Source organism: Xylocopa sonorina, chromosome 1 (assembly GCF_050948175.1).
Source record: "Xylocopa sonorina isolate GNS202 chromosome 1, iyXylSono1_principal, whole genome shotgun sequence".
Classification (NCBI taxonomy): Eukaryota; Metazoa; Arthropoda; class Insecta; order Hymenoptera; family Apidae; genus Xylocopa; species Xylocopa sonorina.
The window spans coordinates 8,599,860-8,624,047 of record NC_135193.1 but is presented as its reverse complement, the minus strand read 5'-3'; the positions used below and the strand labels follow the sequence as shown (position 1 = coordinate 8,624,047).

The 24,188-nt window shown below is 35.4% G+C and overlaps 5 protein-coding genes across 11 annotated transcripts; 2 read left to right on the top strand and 3 right to left on the bottom strand.

The window, feature by feature from the left end:
- The first annotated feature begins 353 nt into the window (after positions 1-353).
- Positions 354-2,395, top strand: LOC143425709 (ataxin-3). Of its 5 annotated transcripts, none has more exons than XM_076898730.1 (6): positions 354-540; positions 618-782; positions 960-1,004; positions 1,312-1,462; positions 1,534-1,653; positions 1,778-2,395. In XM_076898730.1, exons 1-6 carry the CDS (start codon positions 517-519, stop codon positions 2,221-2,223), a joined length of 951 nt encoding a protein of 316 aa, XP_076754845.1. In that variant the 5' UTR covers positions 354-516; the 3' UTR covers positions 2,224-2,395. The 5 variants fall into 5 exon arrangements, with proteins under 5 accessions (XP_076754845.1, XP_076754853.1, XP_076754829.1 ...); XM_076898738.1 differs by having other exon boundaries at positions 357-540; positions 608-782; positions 960-1,096; positions 1,308-1,462; positions 1,778-2,390; XM_076898714.1 differs by having other exon boundaries at positions 358-540; positions 960-1,096; positions 1,308-1,462; positions 1,778-2,388.
- A 370-nt stretch (positions 2,396-2,765) lies between these two features.
- Unr (cold shock domain-containing Unr) lies at positions 2,766-9,698 on the top strand. The gene is made up of 11 exons (XM_076907938.1): positions 2,766-2,912; positions 4,132-5,464; positions 5,549-5,728; positions 5,805-5,995; positions 6,079-6,289; positions 6,414-6,643; positions 6,703-6,964; positions 7,045-7,281; positions 7,352-7,557; positions 7,630-8,214; positions 8,298-9,698. Exons 2-11 carry the CDS (start codon positions 5,069-5,071, stop codon positions 8,464-8,466), a joined length of 2,667 nt encoding a protein of 888 aa, XP_076764053.1. The 5' UTR covers positions 2,766-2,912; positions 4,132-5,068; the 3' UTR covers positions 8,467-9,698.
- Positions 9,699-9,888: 190 nt separating this feature from the next.
- Positions 9,889-11,867, bottom strand: LOC143431315 (uncharacterized). Its single transcript, XM_076907952.1, has 4 exons — positions 11,735-11,867; positions 10,503-10,640; positions 10,270-10,401; positions 9,889-10,100 (listed from the first exon to the last, which is right to left on the bottom strand). The coding sequence occupies exons 1-4, from the start codon at positions 11,781-11,783 to the stop codon at positions 10,036-10,038; spliced, it is 384 nt and encodes a 127-aa protein (XP_076764067.1). The 5' UTR covers positions 11,784-11,867; the 3' UTR covers positions 9,889-10,035.
- Positions 11,868-12,883: 1,016 nt separating this feature from the next.
- LOC143426107 (suppressor APC domain-containing protein 2) lies at positions 12,884-15,265 on the bottom strand. 2 transcript variants are annotated; one of them, XM_076899297.1, is made up of 5 exons: positions 14,100-15,265; positions 13,725-13,871; positions 13,434-13,646; positions 13,213-13,360; positions 12,884-13,138 (listed from the first exon to the last, which is right to left on the bottom strand). In XM_076899297.1, the coding sequence occupies exons 1-4, from the start codon at positions 14,946-14,948 to the stop codon at positions 13,214-13,216; spliced, it is 1,356 nt and encodes a 451-aa protein (XP_076755412.1). In that variant the 5' UTR covers positions 14,949-15,265; the 3' UTR covers positions 12,884-13,138; position 13,213. The 2 variants fall into 2 exon arrangements, with proteins under 2 accessions (XP_076755412.1, XP_076755403.1); XM_076899288.1 differs by having other exon boundaries at positions 13,218-13,360.
- Positions 15,266-19,657: 4,392 nt separating this feature from the next.
- On the bottom strand, positions 19,658-24,185 carry LOC143428563 (monocarboxylate transporter 9). 2 transcript variants are annotated; one of them, XM_076903553.1, is made up of 4 exons: positions 21,918-24,185; positions 21,692-21,824; positions 20,175-20,460; positions 19,658-19,974 (listed from the first exon to the last, which is right to left on the bottom strand). In XM_076903553.1, the coding sequence occupies exons 1-4, from the start codon at positions 24,008-24,010 to the stop codon at positions 19,796-19,798; spliced, it is 2,691 nt and encodes an 896-aa protein (XP_076759668.1). In that variant the 5' UTR covers positions 24,011-24,185; the 3' UTR covers positions 19,658-19,795. The 2 variants fall into 2 exon arrangements, with proteins under 2 accessions (XP_076759668.1, XP_076759659.1); XM_076903544.1 differs by having other exon boundaries at positions 21,692-24,182.
- Between the last annotated feature and the right edge of the window lie 3 nt (positions 24,186-24,188).

The window sequence follows — 24,188 nt, the reverse complement described above, 5'->3', positions numbered from 1 at the left end:
AAATTAATATATAATAGAAGAAGAGGCACGATCTACAAAAGTAGAAAGAAACTAGAATGTGCGTGCATATGAAAAAATTGTTTATTAAAATTAATCGTTCGTCTCGTACTTTGATATATCCTTTTATTCTCATTTTATAATTAGTTTCGTTTATCTTTAGTTGGGAAATTTCTCACCATATCATAATTAAGGTTAATAATATTTTCTATACAAAAAGACCTAGGCAATTATTAATGGCACGCATAGACGATGTTTCGAAAACAATTTAAACTGAGAAACGTTTGATTACACAGTCGTACGATAATCATGGAATTTGTATCGAGATGGCAGCACTGTAGAGTTGAATCATAATATCTAAAATACCGTCTACTGCGTATGACATGTTTTTGGTTATAACCAAAAAATATTTTTGTGGGTGACGTTTGATCGTTGAAACTTTTGCGATTGTTCAACGTATGATTTTGTTGTTACTTAATATTTATGCCTCACGTATCACGTTGAAAGAGTGTCAATAAAATGGATACCATATTTCACGAAAAGGTAAACAGTTGTATGTACAAGGTAGAATCTAATAGGTTCTTGAGTGTAAATCATTTTAACGGGAAAGTTTATTGCAGCAAGAAGGGTTTTTATGCGCACAACACTGTTTAAATGCACTTTTACAAGGATCGTATTACAATGCTGTAGATCTAGCTAGTTTAGGTCATCAAATGGATGAAGAGGAGAGGATAAGAATGGCAGAGTCTGGTGTTGACAGCGAAGATTACAGACTCTTTCTGGAGGTGAATCTGTGCATTATATCTACCTTATATTTGTTCATTGCCGTGTATCGTATAATACACAAACAAATTATATTCCGTTACACGCACGCGTACCTATTTATATATAATTTACTTCAAATGTTAATATATACTAATAATGTTATATGTGTGGTAAAGGGCATTAATTATTTTGCTTAGCAACCATCAGGAAACATGGATGACAGTGGATACTTCTCAGTTCAAGTAATTAGCAGTGCGTTAAAAGTTTGGGGATTAGAGTTAATTCCATATAATAGTACGGAATCCGCAGCTATAATGGCGCAAAATGACCCTTTGTATGTTATTTAACTTTTTTTTGGTTCATTTAGAATGTCTACAGAGTAATATTTACCTTGTATCACCTTAAATTGGGAAACTAATATATTTGAATGATAAAAGAAAAACTGATTCCACATTGTTCTCTATATCGATCGTTTCTATAATGATAAAATTTAATTTATTTATTTTTATAATATATGCAATTTTTAAAGAAGTTATCATTTTCAGACAGATGAAAGCATATATTTGTAACTACAAAGGTCATTGGTTCACTATAAGGAAAATTGGAAAGCAGTGGTTTAATTTAAATTCAGTGCTAAGTGGGCCAGAACTTATATCGGACACTTATCTCTCAATGTATTTAGCACAGTTGTTACAAGAAGGTAAACTGCCTTAATAAAATCTACTAAAGAGAAACAAAGTTATATAGATACAAAATTACATATCTTTACAGGTTATTCTATTTTTATTGTTATCGGTGTACTCCCTGCATGCGTTGCGGACGATATTCTTTTGAAAAATCCCATAGAATCTATAACAAAGGGGCAGACGTCGTTGAAAACAAAAACAAAAGGTTACTATCTGAATACTAGGAGGAAACACGAGTTTTCAAATAATACTTTCTAAATAATAATATTCTAAGAAAAGTTGGAGTGCCTTGTGTTGTGTATTTACAATACCGTGTATTCCTTCGATAGGTCAAAAGTGTTTTGGTTTTACAGGTATAAGTAATAATGTGATACTAAATACGTGTACAAGAGTATTACCGAGTAAAGAAAAAATATCGACAAGCAAACCACAAGAAAAGATAATTCCTATAAAAATTGAAAAAACCGATGAGGAAGACGATGAGAATGCAGAATTACAAAGAGCGCTTCAATTAAGTTTTGAAGAAAACAAAAGGAATGATGTAGACAAGTATCTGAAGTTAAGTTTGGATTTCCATGACTATAATAAAAAAACATGTGGAACAGATGATGTGGATGAGGATGACGACTTAAGAAGAGCGCTTCAATTAAGTTTAGAATGCGCTACCGCTCCATCAACACCAGAATCAGAAGACTTACATTGGCGTCAATTAAATCACTTTGGTACATACTCTAGGACATCAAACGGGGAAACATCACAAAAACTGAATATTTAATAATATATACATACATATATATATGTATATGTATGTGGAAGAATATTTTTAATATTATTATTAAAATAAAATTTATTTGTAAATTATAAATATAACTAGTTACTTTGTGTAGTATGAATAAGTATTTCAAAAATAAATGTATAAATAAAAAGTCTGTACACATACACACACACACACACATATATATATCATAAGTTTTAACTGTATCGTTAATTTATTTTAAACGAAAAAAATATTTGATCAATTGCGAATTTTCTACCATTGAAAAACATCTTTTCCTTTTAATTTAAATGTGAAATTACTTTTATTATAAAAATTTTGAACAAGATATTAAAATCGACGATACTTTGAACGCACGTTGTAATTACTGGTCTCAATTTTTCCTATACATAACTGAAAAAAAACGTTATACTAAGAACACAGTTCCATTATCATGTACATTCTATTTCTATAATTAACCAATTACTTATCCGTTATCAAACTTATTAACGTTTAAATGTAGATTTACAGTTTTCTACGTGTTACAGGACAGGCGGATAAATGTTTCTGGCGATAATATTTATCAGATGGCTATGAACATAGATTTTTAACTGTAATCACTCTGTACTTAGTTGCTCCTGTTTTGTATGCGAATACTGAATGTTGACATTCAACATGGCGGCATGTCGTCAGTGCTGTGCTGTGTCGTGGTGAGTTTTATAAATCTTTCTAAAGCTAGCCGATTACGAGCTTTGCGATGAAACATTTACAGTTAGCGAAAATAACTGCTTCCCGACAATTGTATGCATATTTTATAATCATGTAGAACCTCGACGAGCCTTTATGATATCAAAAGAAATGGATGACCTCATAAAAAATTAGAATCTCGTAACTGGCAAGCACATACAATATTTCGGATTTTTCTTTAGACATATCCTTTAAGAGTAATCGTTATCATTTTAAATTTAGACGCCACTATACGAAACTCTGTCGGATATAAGACGTATGATTATTTACTTTCAATGAAACTTGCGATACTTACATTGTTACGTATAATTTAAACATTTTCATGTGGGTGTCCAAGTATATTGTATCCCATTTACAGCAAAGTACAAAGATTATGATTTAAACCGTAAATTTATGATAACAGTGGTTTGACCGTTTTCTTCGTATCGGCAATCGAAACTTTGAACACGCGAGTAAAGTTTGAAAAAATAAAAAAAAAAAAAAACATTGTAAAAACAGTGCCAGTTGGAGCATAAAAAGTCAATATGTCAAACTAATGGTCAATTATTACGAATATCTTATTAATTTCCTATATATAACCACAAACAGGACCCAACAAATATATTATGGATTGCCATATATGTTTATATATTACCGCAATATAGCATGAAAAGTATATAATAACCTATATGTACAAATGAAATACTATCACTGGTAAAAATATTTTTTCTTTATATTTTTGATTTAATTGAGATAATTTTTGATCTGCTGCACAAGTAATAAAATTGCATTATCATGTATATTTGATGGATCTTTATCAAAATTGTACACATAGCCAAACAAATTACTTTTTAACTACATTAATTCTATAAACAAATTATATTCAGGTATAATTAAGGGGTTTGATCATTTTTTTCTATCATATTTAAAATTTAATGTTTATCAGGTAATATTATTTACTTTTTTGCTTGGAGCAAGACATTATTTTCAGACATAATTACATAATTATTAATAGAATTTATCGTATACATTATAGATACCTTTTGAATATTAAATAGAATAATACCCGTTTATTAAAAATTTATTTCCATTTTGTAAAATCTTTCTTTGTTTGTAAAGCTCGTAACCATTATAGTGATATACAACAATTTTTCTTTTATGTTTAAACATATTAATTGAATGAACATTTTTTTTTTATTTCAGCTTGTGTAATTGTTAGTTTAGGACATTTTTGAAACCAAGGCTCACTGTAAATTCTACAATTAAATGCTGAAGAAAGAAACGCTAACATAGAATATTGGAACAACACAATCACACTCAGCACGCATTGAAGACATCTGAGGATTTTCAAGTCAACATTTATCTTTTAAATCTCCTATGTTTTTTGATTTACTCCTTTTATAAAGGATGACTGTTGTTTAAAAGGAACACGGTTGTTCTAGTGTACGCTAAAATTGAGTAAATATCAAACAATTGTTAATAACATCCTCGTGCATACACATATATGAAAAGTATCAATGGTCTATGATGTGCTAAGAATTTTGTACTTGTATTAATTCGTAAATCAACATTAACTAATATTGTTCATTTGTATATTGTGTACACAAGCTTTTGTGAGAAAGAGTTAGGTGAGCCATAAAGTGACCGTGATTGTGATTGCGGCTGAGACTGTGCTGCTTTTGACTAAATAAAAAAGAAAAGGAACACTTGTATCTGTATTTAAAGGAGTGCCAATTTTGCACAGAGTTGCCTGGGTACTCTCTTATAAATAATTTATGACAAACGTCAAATTACTTTCTAAACCTTCCTTCCACTTCTTGGTCACAAACAAGCCTGCATTTCTGCGGCATTTTAAAAAGAGCCTCTCTTCCTCTGTATTACGTTCTTGTAACATTATAATAGCGAACGAAGATATAAGGTACCAAGAACCGTTCTGTGATATCTATGTTAACACTTAAACAATTGAAAAGACTAAAAATTTCTAAATATAAGTATATATATACATATATATACATATATATATATATATTGTGGTGAAACAGAAGTGAACATAATAAAAGAAATTAAGTAATTGTTTCAAGAATAAAAGAGGAATACTTATACATAAAGATTACATTTAAAGCTGTGCAAATTCGAGACAATGTCCAACAATCCTCAGTGGAAAACGTTCCAGCCGCCAATCATGAACTCTGACCCTGCAATACTTGACTACAAGTCTATGACTATACCAAGTTCCAAAGTTATAGCGGGATCACACCAACCTGCAACTAATATCTATCGGAATGGCACCAACTACAGTGGTGATCATTACATGATGGATTCACCTCCTGGAAATGGGAAAAATAATATACAGTATGCTGGTTATCCCAATAATAAGATGTCACGTAACGGAGTTACCAAGTTTCCTTTCGGAACATTCACAGGAATGGAAGGGAGCACTGGCTATACAGAAGAGCCTGCTACAAATAACTCCACTTATCAGGATCAATCCGAGAACCAAGGACCTCGGGAAACTGGAATAATTGAAAAATTATTAGTAAGAATAATTATTATAATATATTATAATTTTAAAATTTGTTTTATTTTGCAATGATTTCGCTAATTTTATTTATTTTTCTAGCATTCGTATGGATTTATACAGTGCTGTGAAAGACAAGCAAGGTTGTTCTTTCATTTTAGCCAATTTAGTGGTAATATAGAACACTTAAAAATTGGAGATCCTGTTGAATTTGAAATGACTTATGATCGACGGACAGGCAAACCTATTGCTAGTACAGTTAGTAAGATTGCTCCAGAAGTGGTTAGTATACTATTAGTTATACATATTTAAATAATATAATAAAAAACTGAGTGTAAAAGAAAATTTTATTATGTAGGTGCTAAGCGAGGAGAGAGTCACTGGAAATGTAACAACGGAGTTAAATACAAGTGGCGATACACAGGGACGTATCAGTTATGAAAATCGTGGCGAGTGTTTTTTTCTGCCATATACGAAAGATGACGTTGAAGGAAATGTTACTTTACGCGCTAGAGATAGAGTGTCGTTTCAAATTGCTACTAATCAACGGTGGATATAATTTATTTATTATAAAACTTGAAATGAAATGGTATATATATAGAATTAATACAGTGCTGTGTTTTCGATTACAGTGGGAATCTAAGTGCATGTCATGTAAGATTGGAGAACCCAGTACATCCAGTTCGCTATCGTGGTGTTGTGTGCTCAATGAAAGAAAATTTCGGCTTCATTGAACGTGCGGACGTAGTTAAAGAAATTTTCTTCCACTTTAGCGAAGCTAAGTCTATGAAAGAAGAACTTAGACTAGGAGACGACGTTGAATTTATAATACAATCTCGAAATGTAAATGTATATATATATATATATATATATAGATATTTTTTATTTTTATGATTTTCGTATTGTACATGTAATTTATTATTATTATTATTATTTATGTAAATTTACTTACGAACGATATTTTAAGGGGAAAGAGGTAGCTTGCAATATTACTAAGCTACCACCTGGTTCAATAGTCTTTGAAGAAGTGAGCAATGAAATAGTAAAGGGACAAGTACTGAAACCTCTAGAAAGAGGTACTGCAGCACGTCATCAAATTGATCCGCTGCCTGGAAGAATTCGATACAGAGATACAGATCATTCTGAAGTCGAAATTCCTTTTGGTGACAAAGATCAAAAAGGAGATTTTACTCTCAGGTATCATTTTAATTCAGTTTGATTTTTTTCATTAAAATACAACTTGATATGTTTTCTAGACATGGCGACTGGGTGCAATTTCGTATTGCTACAGATACTAGAGATCAACTCAAGAGAGCCACTGAAATATTATTATTACCTGAGTCTTTCACCGTATCGGGTGAAAGACGAGAACAAGGCATTATAGCCGCACTCAAAGATGGATTTGGCTTTATTCGTTGCGTGGATCGAGACACGCGACTTTTTTTTCATTTTAACGAGGTTCTGGATGTTGATAGAGAAATTAGTGTAGGAGATGAAGTGGAATTTACAGTAATTCAAGTAAGAATAATACTTTTAAAAACTATTTTTTTGGAAGTTTTTCAAACTATATTTTTTTTAATGAAACATTATTTTACTAGGATCCTCCTTCGTCATTTTCAAACAATCGACAAAGTGCAATTAGATTGAAACATTTACCAACTGGTACCGTTCAGTTCGAAACGATTATAGAAAAAGATTTATTGGGCACTATAATTCAGGCCATAAATGGAGTTGCGCCTGGTCTTATTGGATATACAAAGGAAAATCAGCAAAAAAGTGTTATTTTCTTCAGTAAAGATTGCGACCCTAAGAATATTCCAAAACTTGGTGACAAAGTAAATTGATACATATCAACACTATCGTAATTATATTTCGATACATTTTTTTAAAGTATTAATGTTTCAGGTTCAATTTAGTATCTGTCAAGTGAAACGAAATAAAGAACTTGTTGCCGTTGACATATCTCTAGTGAATTCTTCTGGTGAGAAAACGCAGAACGGCAACAAAAAATTGAACGGTCAAGTTTGTCAAGGCTTTATTGCTGCGCTTAAAGATGGATTTGGTTTTATTGAGACTGTAAATCATGATAAAGAAATATTTTTTCACTTCAGGTGATTGAATGTAGTATGTTAAAGAATAGAATTTTTCTATGAATGTTTACAAATAATACTTTCGTTATTTAGCAATTTTGAGGGAGATGTTAGTGCTTTGGAAGTAGGAGCTGATATCGAGTGCACGATCAGTTCTGGAAATGGTAGAGGTAATGGTGGTTGCGTAGCCGCAGATTACGTTAAATTGGTACCTCGTGGAAGCATTCCTAGGCCAACACCGGTTAGCGAGGTGCTCGATGGAACGGTCGTTAGACCATTACGAAGTGCAAACCCTGACCAGGCAGAGTATGCTGGTTTAATAAAGATAAACCCTACTAACGAAGACGAGGATACTCGGGAATATGAATTCAGGATTATGGGACTTGTCAACAAACGCGAGCTGTTACAGGCTGGTGATCCTGTACAATTACAGGTGGATTCAGCAGGTCACGCATGTAATATCGTAGCTGTTAGGAAAAAGAGGAGGGCGACAGTTGATGCGGTAAAAGGCCCTTTTGGTTTTCTCGCTTACGAAATTGATGAGGGTAAGAAGCTATTCTTCCACATGAGTGAGGTTCGAGATCATGCAATACTTCAACCGGGAGACCAAGTGGAATTCGTTCTGATTACGAATCAACGTACTGGTAAATCATCTGCATGCAATGTGACGCGGTTAAGGTAAATTGTTTTACATTACCATTGTATTCGTATCGTTAATATTTTAAGCATTTCACACCATCATTTTGTCCTCAATTTTACAGCGACGCGGTTCAACAACGACCCGAACGTTTAATCAGTCGATTACGTACTACATCCATGGAAGATACAGGTCCTAAATTAACAATAGTCAGACAACCAAGAGGGCCAGACGGCACACGCGGATTTAGTCAGGAACGATCCCAGCATACCCCTGGTGCCATCCAAGAGTAATGTCGTATTGAAAGGATTATCGCTTATCCAAATTATAATCTACATTACTTGTTTTTAGTCCATACACTTCGGTACCGAGATTATTATTATTATAAGCATCGTAAACATTTGCCAAATTGAGACTAATGTGACAACAATATTAACATTGATAATAATCGATTGGATCATGATCTTGTTGAGAGAAGAATATAAAATAAAAAACAACGAGCCATTTTATCATCTTGTAAAAGTATAAAAATAATCAGGAAGGCAGTTTGTCTAAACTATTTCAATTTGTTTAAAAAAATTTACTGCAAAATTATTTTTTTCCGAGAGGCGTGTAATAAATTTTTATAATTTTGAACAATTATTATGAATATTACTGGAACTCCTACTTACTACCATCTTTTTTCAGTATAAATTTTAAATATGTTTCTCTGACTTTAATTTATTGTAGGTGCAGCTAAGGATTTCAAAATAATTTAATATTGAACCGTTTGACAACCTGCCTGTTTGTAATGTTCAAAGATAATGTCCCATCTGTCTTTATAAAAAATATACGTACATGTTGATAAAATCTTTATTTATATTATTTTCTTTAGAATATTTGTTTTACCCATAATGTATATTGCGATCAGTTGAAATAATGTATAATAGTCGAAGACAAAATCGTATGCGATATAACATATATAAAAATATTGATTGGCCACATAATCAAAAAGAATGAAAAGAATGCATTCGTATCACTTGCTGAAATTTGTGAATTTACATAATTTTATAGCCAATGAAGCAAACATGCCGTTTATTATATAAATTATTGTAACGTGTTACTCTGTTGAAGAAAAAAATATGTCTATGAATTTGTAAAAAAGTTACAACTGGCCAATTGTTTGTCCTAGATAATATATAACATATAAATATATATACATGTCGTTAAGTTCCTGATGCAGTCTCGTGTTGTAAAATGAAACTAGTATTATGAATTCAGTCGATATATAATACAAGACAAATTACGAAAAGTACTTATGTGACAAGTAAAAGAATCGCATTTTATAAGTTTTGCCATTCAGAAACAGCAAGCGAGGTACACGTGGCATTATGTAGAAAATAGGTGAAAGAAGTAAAATAACAACGTGCATTAAACATAAGCACGATACAAACGAAACGTTTGTCAAAAAAAAACTCATGGATCCAACACATCATGTGCATACATATTGTAAAATTATTGATGAATAAACAGTGAAAATATCAAATGTATCTCTTTCATACGGATCTCAAAGGTTTAAATAATGCGCACTGAGATTTCTATAGATATGTTATGATTTTTTAAATAAGTATTATTTATAATAATTTCTTATGAGAGAGTGAAAGAAAGAGAGAGAGAGAGAGAGAAAATTTTTGTCACATTTAAATTAATGTTTCTAAACAAATTTCTATATATAGTAATGAGACATTATTATCATATATACAATATATTTATTATGTATGTACAAAGATGTGTAAATTTTCGCAAAATATGTTTATTTTTTGTACTTAATATATACTCAATGTATTTGATTTTTGATAGATGAAAGGAAGACAAATTGTAAATTAGATCACAACACATTCGTAAGGAAATGGTCCTCGAAAACGTTGATTATTTGGTCCTGGACAAGCTGCAGAAACGTATTATTCTATTAACAAAAATTCTATAACACTTTCTATTACTTTTGTATAATTGGAAATGAAGTAAGTGTGTTTATTGCTAATTATTTGATAAAATGCGCTATTGCAAACAATCCTATAGTATAATTATTATTCATTAATGGTAATAATCATACTAACATTTGTCACAGTGTGGTCCATAATAACCAGTTCCCTCGCAGCGACATTTAAATCCTGGTTCTGATGATATTTGCAAACACGATCCTCCATTCAAACATGGTTTCGATCTATGACATGTATCGCTACGTCTGCCTAGAAAATATTTATATATGAAATTAAACATTTGTAAAATCAGAACTTCTCAGGGCAGGTCGCTTAACGTTACTAATGAAATTAACAGGTAAGTTGATTACCTCTTAGCGTTTCTTTGCAGTCGTCGTTAGTATTATATCTGTATTCAGAAGAACAGCCGTACCCGCATCTGCATTGTGCATTATAGATACGACATCCATATTGCATTTGATCCAAATCACAAGCGTTTGATAACGTACCTATTGTTATAAATCAATTAAGATAGTCAGAAAATACAACGATATCGAATTACTTAATTGAGTATAACTTTTTTTTTATCATACAGTTATACAACTTAAAATACATTATCCATATTTAATTGTAAAAGTAACGGCAAATACAATTTGAAACGCTTATCATCGGTTTAAGTGACAATAATGTAAAAGAGCATCGTTTCTATCAGCAGATGATAAGTGAGATTATATATATATATATATATACACTATATTATTGCCGATTCCTTTAAAAATGGGAAAAACGCGTTTCTTAATAACAAAATTAACATTATAGTATAAATAAAATTACAACTATTCGCAAGACATGAAATACATCCTCAATTTTTTTGCATCGCTTCCCAATGAACGTATACGGTGAATATATCTGCAGTTTATTTACCCTGAAAAGATAACGCTACGAAGAAGTATTTGTACCGGATGTGTCTATTGTACTTCCCCACTTGCCCAAATTGATAAACATTCAACAAGATAAAGCATGCCTACGTGGGTTAATTGATTTTCGAGCATTATTTCCGCCTCTCAATGTAATATTGTTCATAAAAACGACGGCCATTAATTAAAACCGATTTCGTAAAATATAATGTAGAAGAAGAGACACAGAACGTGTATCATTGAAAATGCAGTTCCGTATCGTGATACATTATCTGACTTCTCGGTGAACGAACCACCGCTCAGTATTTGTTTTTTAACGGAACAATTACGTTTTATTTCGAGCAAATTCGAATTAAATCATCGCGCTATGAACATTGAAAACTTTTAAATGTAATTGTGTTACATGTGTAAATTCATATTTACGTAAGTAATAAAAGCGCGTGTGGGAAATGTATAGGCGACAGAAATATGTAAAAACTTAACTACGAATTAATTCGAAAATATAAAAACTAGAAACTTAATTGGAGGATTTCGATCCTCCAATTAAGTTTCTAGTGCATGGTCAGCATGGACACTTGAATTATATGAAAATGTTTATTTGAAAACAGTGATCAACTTTACTTATATATGTATATATATTTTAGACTATAAGGACACCTTTGAGACGCAAAAAATGTGTTCATTACCTATAATAACGAGTAGCAGAATTATTGGCAGTATCGATCTTGTTAGCATGATGGGTTTAAAGCTCGCACAAAATTCTGGAGAGAAATGTTCCGATAACGATAATCCAGATAAACGCGATGAAGCCTGAAGACGGAGATCGACGACCGGCGCCTACGATTAGGCTTTTGCCTGAACTCAATGGGGTCAAAGGTCGCCCGTTCAAAGAGGGTTCCTTACACGTTCACTATCGCGAGGATAAAATTCGTGCAATGTTCCCTATGCCCGGTCAACAACTATACTCGCCGAGCGCATCGGTCGAACTGAACCGTCGACTTCGGACAACCGGAGGAAACTGCCTCCTCGAGACTATTAACTAAATATGGACTAACGCGCTTAGCTAATATACCCAACCAGACTCTACTCAACTAAGGCATTATGCGTGGAGTGTAAAATCAGCCGTTGACACGACTCTTATATTTCTATATTTCTTATATTCCTAATATCTTTAATGATGGTTTTACTGTTCAATTGCTAATTGAAATAACGTAAAGAAAATTTGTTGTTGTTATTATAACAAGTTATTCTAATGTTTAATTCCGTTTGTTTATAGATATATTATTATACTGTATAATATATCAGAATCGGTGGTACGACCTGGGAGTTAGGAAGCATTACGTTACCGAGATTAACCCCAGTCTAACTGTTATACGATCCAATGCACGTTTTCTTGTGTACACATGTAGACCACATGGACGATAGAAAGCATCAGTTTCCAAGTTTTGAAGAACTAAACAACTGATTCCCGTTCTACTTAAGGTCAAATGTAAATGAATTTTAATTCCCTAAATATTCGTGTCGTATTTCTTGTAGTAATATTAATAGAAATGATGTATGAAATTTTTTCGGTAAATTACTAGCAGACAATAGCACTGGATGGCCAAGGAAGTATATTATCGCATTTTAAAGTTCGATAACATTTGACATCTACGGTCATAATTCCGGAAGTAGATGTAGTTCATATCGAGGAATATGCAGAATTTGTTTGTATCATTTTCTCATAATAATTTTTGTTTATAAGATAGCCGTAATCAAGTTTGATTTAATTTTATGAATAAACAAAGATTTCCTCTCGTAATATCGTAACGGAATTAAAAATTAGGTCAAGGCGGTTTAATAATTAGAATAATTTATTGTCAAAGAACATGATCTTTCGACTCTTGGACGGATTATAAAAATTATTAGGCATTCGTAACTAAATTCAATTAATAGTACTGGGAATGTTTCACAAATACTTTACAAATATAATTTTTTAACTTTATACATAACAATTATTTCAATTAATCTTTTTAATACGTGTGTTGATATTTTGCATAAACTTTATTATATCCTCAATGGTAAATCTTCTTGGTTAAATTAATCATATTCTAAAAAAGTAATATTCATATAAAATATAATTTTCTGCTACAGACAATGGGTTTGAAATATTAACTGTTAGTACCTTACATGAATGTTTGATCATGTTGTTCGTGGATCATTGTCGCTCTTCTAGATTGGACCATACCACTTTGTCTATTATACAGTTCACGTACCAAATTGTCTTTTTCTTGTTCGAGTAATGCTATCCGTTGACTTTTTTTACTGACTTCCTAATTTTTAATTGTCACAGATGAGTCAACTATGTACGATCGATTATACATAGTGTATTATTACTCAACTTACTTCAGTTAATCTGTGATTTTGTTGTTTTAACCTGGACAATATATCCTGTTGTAGTTGCGTGGACGTTGGAGTACTAAGAAAAGCAAGATTCATATGAAGAGGGAGTCCACCGCGTTCCCAACTGCTTATTAATGCAGCCAGATGTCTATTTACTTCCAGTACGCGAGCACGTTGTAATTCCAACCGTTCTTGCTGCGCTTCTGTCCATTGTTCCTAAGAAACGATACTTAGATTAACACAGAATATTTTTCAGGCAACTTTAGAAAGTGAAGAAGACATAATCGAATATACCACGTGAGATCCCATACGACCAAGATGCTTGATTTTCTCTTGAGTAGAAGATATTTGTTTCAAATACCATTCTCTGGCTTTATCGACTGCAGCTAAGCCTTGAAGTAATACATCTTTCTCTTGTTCAATTTGTTTCATTCTTTTCATCTAAAAATGAGAATATTAAATGATTTCTATTGGTAAAAGCTAAGAAACAGGCTTCCCAACTATATACTCTACTTGAATTGAAATATGGTATAAGCATCATATAATAAGTTGGATAACATTTTGCATAAATTGTATTGTTATTTATATGTTAATAATTGCTAAATTTCATGCATATCCAAAACCAATCACCGATCGTTAGTTGGGAATCCTAGAGAAGAATATCTTTACCATATTGTAATCAATACCATTCTGCAACGTATGACGCCTAGGCTCTCTACGTCTGTTTAATGGTTTCTTAGGTTGTAAACCAACTTGGTTATGTTGCAAATCAACTGCTTTTCCATCACCCAGTACTCTAGTCGGTCTTAATAATGTTCTAGCATCAGATCTATAGTTCACTGCTGGTAGTTGTCTCTTCTCCATGGCTTTATCGTCATTCATTAGTAAACCCATCTGCCAATTTTGTAGTACAGTTCGGATTTCAGACTTGTCAAAATTTCTGTCGGAATTAGTAATTCTAGAATCTAACGTAGCACCCATTCGTGGTGGTTTAGGAGGTCCGTAAACCTTATTTAACTTCGATTCGGTACCACTTCTACCATCCATTAGTTCTAACTGCGTATGATTGACATCCTTTCGACCTGCTAATAATTGTGGCATACTTAAGGTGCGCTGTTGAGATATAGCATTGTTTGGTCTGATGGTCGCCGTATTTGGAGATGTCCACACCGTTTTGTTTTGATTATCAGGAATAAGAATCGGAGCGGACGGTGGCCTGTTCGGTTGGCCATCGTGTTTCTTACAATCAGTCTCCGTTTGAACTTGCAGTAAACATATCTTAAGACCTGTACAAAATCTTTCGAAAGACAATAATCCATTAGGCGGTGTGACTTTTTTAAGACTGTCTAATACACCTTTCGGAAGACCTTGCGTTCCATCATCTTGCCATCTACCCTCAATATCCGAAAATTTGACGAAACCTGTATTCTGATCATCCATTATATCAAAAAGTGTACGCATAGCGGTAACAAAATGTTTTGGCAGTCCATCAACGGCCGAAGTTTGTAATTGTGCCATGTTTATATACACGAACGTGCTTAATGTATGTTTGTTAAAGAATCAGGTATTGTTTAAATTACGCCATACATTACCTTCCTGGTAGTGGAAGGTATAACATTATTTCTCCTAAGGAACGTGCATCTGATTAGTTATTTCGTCGATTAACTAATCGTATCGTTCATTTGGCAGATATCTCTATTTTCATTTAACATTTATTAACGCATATTTTGAAATTATTAGAGTGACAGATAGGTTTATGTCAAGCATGAATGCAATTAATGCTTCCCGAATACATTTTCTTGTCTTGTACTTTATTATCAGAATCAACTTGTACTCTTCAAGCTCCACAACTAACTATGAACACGGCAAACGAAACAGTTGTCTCGAACGAGGAAGAATCTAAGTACCTAGAACTACCTAGAGCATTAACACCAGAGTCAGAAAGAAACTGAGAGTAACCATGCCCATAAGAACTGTAGCTATTGTAGCGAATAGGTGTTAGCTGTTACTTACTTCGTAGCGCACAATTTCGCGGTAAATATTTAAAATCTTTAATTCTGTTGTTTAGTTAATCGTTCCTTCTTTTCTTTAGTTAGATGTGTCGTTTACATACAACTTTGTCACAGTAAGAGCACTGTAATGTTACTTGCACCGCGTGACATCACTTCCATAGCCATCTACGTCCGCACTCGTCGATGGTTGTGATGGCACGCGGTAACGTGATATACAATAAAGCTTTAACAGCTCTTTTCCTATTCAAATTGCACAATATCTAACATTTATTATTTATAAACAATATAAATATATAATGTTACGCGACGCAAGTGATATCACAGTGTTCTTGCTGTGACAAGGTTGTGTTGTATGGAATGTATATTTCAATAGTCTTACTGTAATTTACTTTATATTTCCCGCTTTAGGGGTAAGAGAGAGAACGATGCTATAAGAAAGAGTGAGACAGATGATACCAACTCTAATCTGGAACCCCTGGCGCCATCTCTGTAAAAAGTGCTCAAACTGGTCGCACAGCGTTATCGACAGCGAAGTAAACTACTGAAGAACTACTAGCGCCATCTCTGCGGAAAGTAGTGAAACTAATGCCCGAGTAGTTTCAGTACTTTTCCAAGAGATGGCGCTAATAGTTCTTCAGTAATTTACTATAATATAAAATTTACTGTAATATAAAGTAAATTACAATAAGACTATTGAAATATATGTATATATATATATGGTTTTCAGTAATTATAATTGTAGGCTAACAAGAACCAAAATATCTGTCAATACTCAATATGTTAAACATCTGCTGAGATCTGACGGTTTTTAACTTGTACAGAAACACTGGTACTTTTTGAAATGCTATGCGATTTGCTGTGTTAGGACCATCTGACAACGAATAAGGGATTTTTATAGTTGTATAACTTACTTTTTACTTTATTTTAGTTTGAAATAAGACTTTTGTACGTGTGAGTAGTATACGTTTATACGTGAATGTAATTTGTGTATGTGTGTCTGTGTACGCGCCTGTATACATATACACATTTATACAATTCGAAAATGGGCTGTTTCTAATAAAGTCTAAAAAGTGTTACAATTACAAATATTGCTCGTAACTGTGGCAAAACCGTTCTTTCAGCAGGATAATTGTGCGCAGTAGATCACTGAAAAATGTGTTAAAAAAAACATTACACGACACACGAAACGAGTTCAAGTTATTTTCAATTAACAATAGATATATTTTATTACTCACAAAATCGCAGAAATCGTTTATTAATCGCGTGATCTTTTTTGAATAGAATTGTTTAAATAGTATTGTTTCACGGCTACAAAAAATATTACAACACAAATACCTGAAACATTGTTCGAACTATACTTATGTATACTTTAACTTATGCGTATATTGTTACCAATGAAAATAAAAAGAAAAAACAACTGCTCATAAATATCCAGGATACGAGAGATCGCAACGATCGCTCACTTTTGGACCACATAGCAAGCAAATTGTAATATAATGCTTGTCTTAGCTCTAAACGTCTATAAAACTAAAAGAACGGTTCCGCTGTTCAAATTTCCCTGTTTTACAGTTCGAAATAAACCTTTAACGCGTCTGGATCGTGCCACGAACAGAATATACTTCTCTTTAAATCCTTTCCTTTCATCTTTGTCTTTGCGTAGGACTTTTAAGCCACTTTCATACGTTCAAGCGATTGTTTCAGGGTCATCGACCACGGTAAATAGGATATCTTATTAATAAAGAGGTAGTGAGAACGTTCTGATTATTGAGTAGCAATCAGCAAGAGAAACTCTTCGCGAGTGGGACTCCTCAACGTTTAACAGATTCTCGGTGGACACACGCTAATCAGCGGGTTAATTAAATTTTCGAAACTGTTTCGTTAGACGAAAACGTATTTCCCTCAGTCGCTTGAACAAAGCTTCACACGAGTTCAGACGTTAACTTTCCTCAGTTCGTATCGCAGTTCTCACTAATTCTTTTACAAAAATTATTATCCCATATCTCGCCTTAACAACTACTTAATGTTATTTGATGAAAATCTCTGTCGGCCGAAGCGGCCGTATGCGACTCGGATTTCTAATGTATACTTGAAATGCAATTCGTTCTTTGTTTTCATAATAAAATATTACTTTATACATTTCGTGAACGGCTGGTAAGGCCGCGTATGCATAATCACGCCTACCATAACGCGAGCATACGCACTGTAGAGCTAGCTCTTGTATATAACGATGAAAGAATAAATTATTACCGAATGGCAAAACGTGCCGTTAGATTTATGTACATATATACGTGTGTATATTTTAAGACGCAAGACGAACAGTAATCCATATATAGATTCATTTCGTTTTCTTTCCCTTTTTTTAGATATCGATGAATGAAACTTCCTCCTATTTTTTTGCTCGAAGAAAATACTTTGAAATTTCCTACTAAGAAGGCCTCGTACAGTCGTAAGTGTATGATCTAAGTAAAACTCCTGAAAGTAACTCGTTCGAGATGCGCATACGAATAATCCTAGAAAATTGCTTATGTATATCAAGGAATTATACGCGCTCCAACCTCGTTTTTGTTTTTTTTTTTTTTTTTTTACGAACGTTAACTTTAATTATTACGGTTTCATTGAACATCTAAAGTAACGAGTTGAAAACTTGTAATCCTTCAATTTTGCGATTAGTTAACGTCTTAACGGATAAGTTACGTCGATTGAGGAAGAATGACAGTTACAACATCCCTGTGTGTCTGTATGACTATATGATGTCGTTATGCTATATCGTATTGCTTTATGTCACTTAAGATGAACATATAATAGTGGTGCAAATAAACTTGAAATGCATCGTTAGAATTAGTGCACATACATACATGCACGCACGCACGCACGCACGCATACGCTATGGGAACGGGAGGTATTTAATGTATTATCTAACTTGAAAAGTTCATAAAATTGAGGTTCGTCATCACAGAGAAGCTGTATATACATGTGTACGCCTATTTACATACATGCTTCGAAACCTTACGTAAATGATACGCGTTATGAATTGAAGAAGAAACCAGTGGAACCCAAATCGATGTCGCTTGATGATTAATCTCACTTTTTCGTTTTTGTTTAACCGACAAAAATAATAATACAAAACATATGCATGATTATTGTACGCGTGCGATAGAAAAGAAGGGATGGTACCGTGTCTTTTTTTTTCTTGTTGGTTCTTCTGCCAATCAATAACGAGATCAACGAAACCAAAAATACATATCTCGCATGACCGTATATTTACAATGATATCTTTGGCGTTATTTCGAATAACTTGTCAAATATTTACGTACAATTGAACGAACAAATTTACGCTGAAAGGAACGTCTTTTTTTCTTTTATCTCTTTTCTTCCTCGAGACCATACCACGAGAAAGTACGAAAAGGCGAATTTCGTTTAAATCTAGATGAATAAGACCTTGACTGAATTCATCGAAATGTTATTTTCATCGTTCACTTCATTACCGTGAGATTCAAAACGTTTCTTAATTATCGATCACACAAAACGTTGGATACCATTTCGCACTGTATGCACCCGATCGCTAAAGCAAGCATCATCTTACCTTGATTTATATTATCTTTATTGCGGTATCGTATATGACTAACTGTAAATTTCTGTTCCTCGTTATATTTTATTATTTTTGTCTATTATAGCGTTTTAAAACTTGGAGAGATTAGCAACTTGGTTGTCAAACTCTCGCGTAATAACGGCTATTGGCATAATTATTATTGTGTTTACGGAATATAAAGTGGAAATACGAGATACTTGTAAATATTATAAAATGTTAACGACAAACAGCGATCGTATGGAATTCGTTAATCAGCTATTCGATCAATTTACGCGTCAACATAAGTATTCTCAGATCTTTCGTGATCATTACACGTGAACATCGTTATCGTTATACATATTGATCGATCACTAATCGTTCGAACACACGTGCGAAACTTAAAGGACATGTAAATCCTTAATGAAAAAAGACACTTTAAAAATGGTTATTCTGTTTTCTTCTTTTTTTTTCTTTTCTTTTAATCAGACCAGTACGTCTGAACGTGTCGAACTATTTAATTAACCCGCACGTACGCTAATCTATTAAGGAACCACGAACGTTTAATCGGATGTGAAACATGCGAGTCGTTCAGCGCAACGCGAGAGAAAAGGTGTTCGCTTTAAAACTAATTGCACAACTGCTAATTGCAATTCCTTTTGCGTCAGAAGTATCGTACTCCCTATATAAATTCCGTCGGATCGATAATAAATATGTCGAAGTGTATCGCATTATCGGTAATTGCGGTTCCCTCGGGAAATGACCGAAACGGCCCGCGCATCGTTCGTTCAGACTCTGTTGACGTTCGCGAAATCCTTGTCCGTTTCTTCCTTTCTTGATCCGTTCAGGCATTTCCGGTAAAGACTAATTAAAGGCATCGCTAACAACAACGCTCCGCTCAGCGCGATAAAGAAACCGGCCAGATAGAACGACAGGTCGTACGTCCCCGTGATGTCGTATAGCCATCCTGTAACAATTAGAACACATGGTTCGCGTGCACTCAGGACACTAGTATAATCCACAAAAAGTTCCATCCAGGCTTTCCGTGGGAAAGCCATTAGAAAAATTAGAAAAATTAGAATCTTCTAAGTCTGGCAAAAGTTTAAGATCGCACGTTAGCATTTGCGTTGTTTCACGGTAGATACGGGTAAAAAAGTTTTCCCTTACCAGCCAGCGGAGGACCCATAAGATTAGCAACACCCTGAACCAAAAGCAGAAGACCGTACGCATTTGTGAATCTCTCTAACGTGATCAGTTCGACGAGGATGATGCTGGTAAGACTATAGTTCGCCCCGATGAATAATCCGAAAGCACCAGAGATTGCGCACAAAGTATAGTAACTGCTGACTACCACAGGTATTAAAGCTGTCACCGCACCGCAGAGAGCCATGCATACTGCATAGACAGTAGATGCGTTCACCCATGCTCTGTCACCTGCCCAACCGAGGAGGATCTAGAAAGAAGATTCCATCTTTAGTAATCGATTATTCGTGAAACTTACGTATTGAGACCAACAGAAAGCTTTTATGGCCCCTTTGTAATAATTACTTTCAATTCTATGGAGAGAAGTGGATGAAAAAATTCGCTTTTAAATAAAAACAAAAGTAAACATTCTTATATATATTCTAGAGTGTTCTGTATGCGACAAATATATAGTAATTCCTTGTTCTATGGAATCGATGGAAGATGGATAGCGGTTCTCGGAATTATCCCTATGTTAATCTCGCCAGCACGGATTTGGCTCAACCCTTGCGTGACGTAAAACTCAGGGTCACAAAGGGAGTTTACAGTCAAATAAGATCAGGGAGGTGCGACGGGAATTAAGCTGCTGCGTCACCGACTGACCTAACATCAGATTGACGTAAAGTGCGGATCTTTCCAGGAGCTTTCCAGATTTAACAGAAACGTTCGATCGTATGCAGATAGTCGAAGTGACCTCACAATGCGTTGCCCATTTAGACCATGTTTTCTAATGAAAAATGAGACACCGGAATATTTCCTATCCATCACTGGTGACAATAAAACTACTAATATGATTAGTATAGACTGTAACAGACACACTGAACTAATGTAAGACATTTTTACAGGTTTGAGGAAAATATAGATCCGATTGCGCTAAGTGTTCAATAGCTTTACTTTAAATACGATTTGGAAGCTCCACGAAAGTATAGGATAATTCTAGCAATCAAATTTTCACAAAATTTTACCCGTATGGAGGAACATCGACTATCGGATGTGATGTATCAGTGAATTAACGGGTGAGAATAACCACTCTTCATTGACCGATAAATAGCAGCGAGGCGAACTAATATTGGATCGCATAAAGGAACGAAGTAATAGTACAAAGGAGAACCCGTTGAACAATAAACATCGATAGTTATCGACAAGTATTTAAAGTGACACGCCGATATTTGGGATTGGCAAACCAACTACTGAAATATTCACTAATTAAAAACGATTAGATCATTTTCTAAGCGTTAAGAAAATTGTAACAAATTTGGTGAAAGACGAAAAACTGAAAAACTCATTAGTAGAAAATTAAATTCCTTTGCTTTCTCTGCTTCTGAAAATAAAGACTATCCTCGCGTTATTTATTGGTCTAATATAGAATTTAGAAATATTTAAATTTCTTATAGATATAGAATATACGTACGTATATGTACGTATAAAAAATATATGCTTACCTCACCGCCCATGTTGGTTATCCCGATCACCGATATCAGGATGGAGGCATCGGTTTCGCTGAAGCCCATCTCGATCGCATTGTCCGTCAGATAGACGTAGGGTACGTCGTACCATGTGTGCAGCAGGAAATTACTAATGGCGAATAGTAAGAAACGAGAGTCAGCGAAATGAGAAAAATCGAGCATATCGACAACCAGGTCCCAGAATTCCCAAAGGCCGGCGTACCAGACGAGCTTGGTCTTGGCTATAGTGGTCATAGAGTTCCTATAAATATCCGGACAGCTGGACGCCCTGAGCCGATATCGATTTATGTTCAACATGGCACCCCTGTACGTAAGACTATGTCTGTGTACTCTGATATCCTTCAAATAGGCGGTGGGTAGCCTCCTAGTGTGCTCGAGGGTGCTGGATCTTCTTAAAGAGCTGTCCAGATTGATCTTCTTCAACCACCATAATCGCCAGGCTGCGTCCGTTTGCTGTTGCACAGTTTGCACATCGTTGGATGAGACCTTGTCCTTGTTCTCCTCGCTTTTCAGCTCGGTTAAAGAGCTTGGCGTAGGCGCGAATCTTGCAGAGGGCGTGCTGAGCTGATCGTGGAGCGCTCCGGAATCGCTGAAGCTCCTCGAGGAGATCAGCAAGCTTGGATAATTTTGCACTAACACGTTGTACACGTCCTTCTTAGTGCTTAGCAGTTCCAACACCTCCAGCGGAACTTTCTCACCGTTCTTGACGAACGTGGGCAAACTCACCAGGCTGGAGAACAGCTTCTCACCGTCCTCCTCTTGAATACGAAGATTCTCCATGATCGTTAGGGTGTTCAACGAGCTGTTCGCGGAGAACGAGTCTACGCTGGAACTCTGTACCCTGCTTCTCTTCTTCTCTCGATTTTTCCGCCTCTCCTCGGATTTCGCCTTTGCCCTGACCGTGGTCCACTCCAGATCTCTCATAAGACACCCGCAAACAGCAAGATTGAGAAAGAGCCCGGCTAAAATCAGCGTGGTACCTCGCCAACCGTACTCGGCAAGCAGATACTGCGTAACCGGTGCGAAGATGAAAGTTCCTATTCCGCTTCCGCATACGGACAGGCCAGTCGCGAAAGATCTCTTCTTGTCGAAATAGTAGGCAACGATTACCACGGCTGCGACAAAGCACAACGACAAACCGAACCCGGCGAGGACTCCGAACGTGAATATCAGAACCTCCATAGAATTCGCGTATGAGCTTATAACGAATCCTGCCGTGGCCAGTATACTTCCCGCTATGGAGACCCTCCGACAACCGTATCTATCAGTAAGGAAACTGGCTACAGGTCCCGATAGCAACGGCATCGCCATGAACAGGCTGCCTATCCAAGCAGTCTTCGATTTCCCTTCACCGAAATAGTTGAGGAACTCCACGTAGATAACGCCGAACGAGAACGTGATACCGTCAGCTATTAAATTTACCATGAAGGAGGCAGCCACGACCACCCAACCCCAGCCACCATCGGGTGGCGTAGCTTCGCACAATTGCCCCAAGCTGGAATTATCCTCGGAGCTACTGGTGGTGGACGAAGGCGGGATCGAGGGGCTCGTTTGTTGCCTCACCTCGCGGGACTGTTGCTGCTTCTTCGAATCTTTATTGAATTGCACGTGATGCTGTTGCTTGTCCTCTCGCGGCGATTTCCCGTTAACAAGCTTCTCTGTGCTCTTCTCGGACGGCGAGTGCTTCTTCGACGACAGGATCTTCGTGGGCGAGCCGAAAATCGAGTTTCTGTCGGTGAAAACGCTCTTACGTTTCGCCGGGCTGGCCACGTTGTCCTTGTACAGACTGTCGGGCTTCTTCACCGAGTTCTGCGACAATTCTTTCAATTCCTGCCGCGCCTCGTGGCGGATCTTCGAACCAGGCTCCTCGTAACCGTGATACGTCCTCTTTAAACAGCCCTGATCCTCTTCGTCCTTCACGATCGCTGCGTCGTTCTCGTAACTCTGATCGCTCGATATTTTCGACTGTTTCTCCGACAAGATCCCTATCTGATCGGAGTTCTTTCTCAACCAATAGGCATTCTTCACTATCGAGTTCAATTCCGAAGACGTCGTGTCGCTGCTCTTTCGCGACACCGACTTACGCGGCGTCTCCTGGGGAGTTTTGTTCGTGAAAGAACGCTGTTTCTCGATCAACAACTCCTCGTCGCTTTGTCGCGGTACCACCTGCCCGTTTCTCAAATCATCCTGCGACCCGCCGATACTATCTTTCTCCTTGTTGTTACTACTCTCCGTCCCGATTTCGCTCGATCGCGTCAGCTTCTCCTCGCCGTTGAAATTGTCCCACTCGGCCATGTTGATGGTACCAAGAATAAGGAGGAGTTGAGCTCTTTAAGCGCAATCCTCGAACGGCCAATATAACAACATCGAATCTACTATGCCTCTCTTCTACGAATTAATTATTTTCCTTGCCCGTCAAGCTGTCCTATAATCTACGATCAATTATTCCTCTGATATTTCTCCTCTCCTCCTT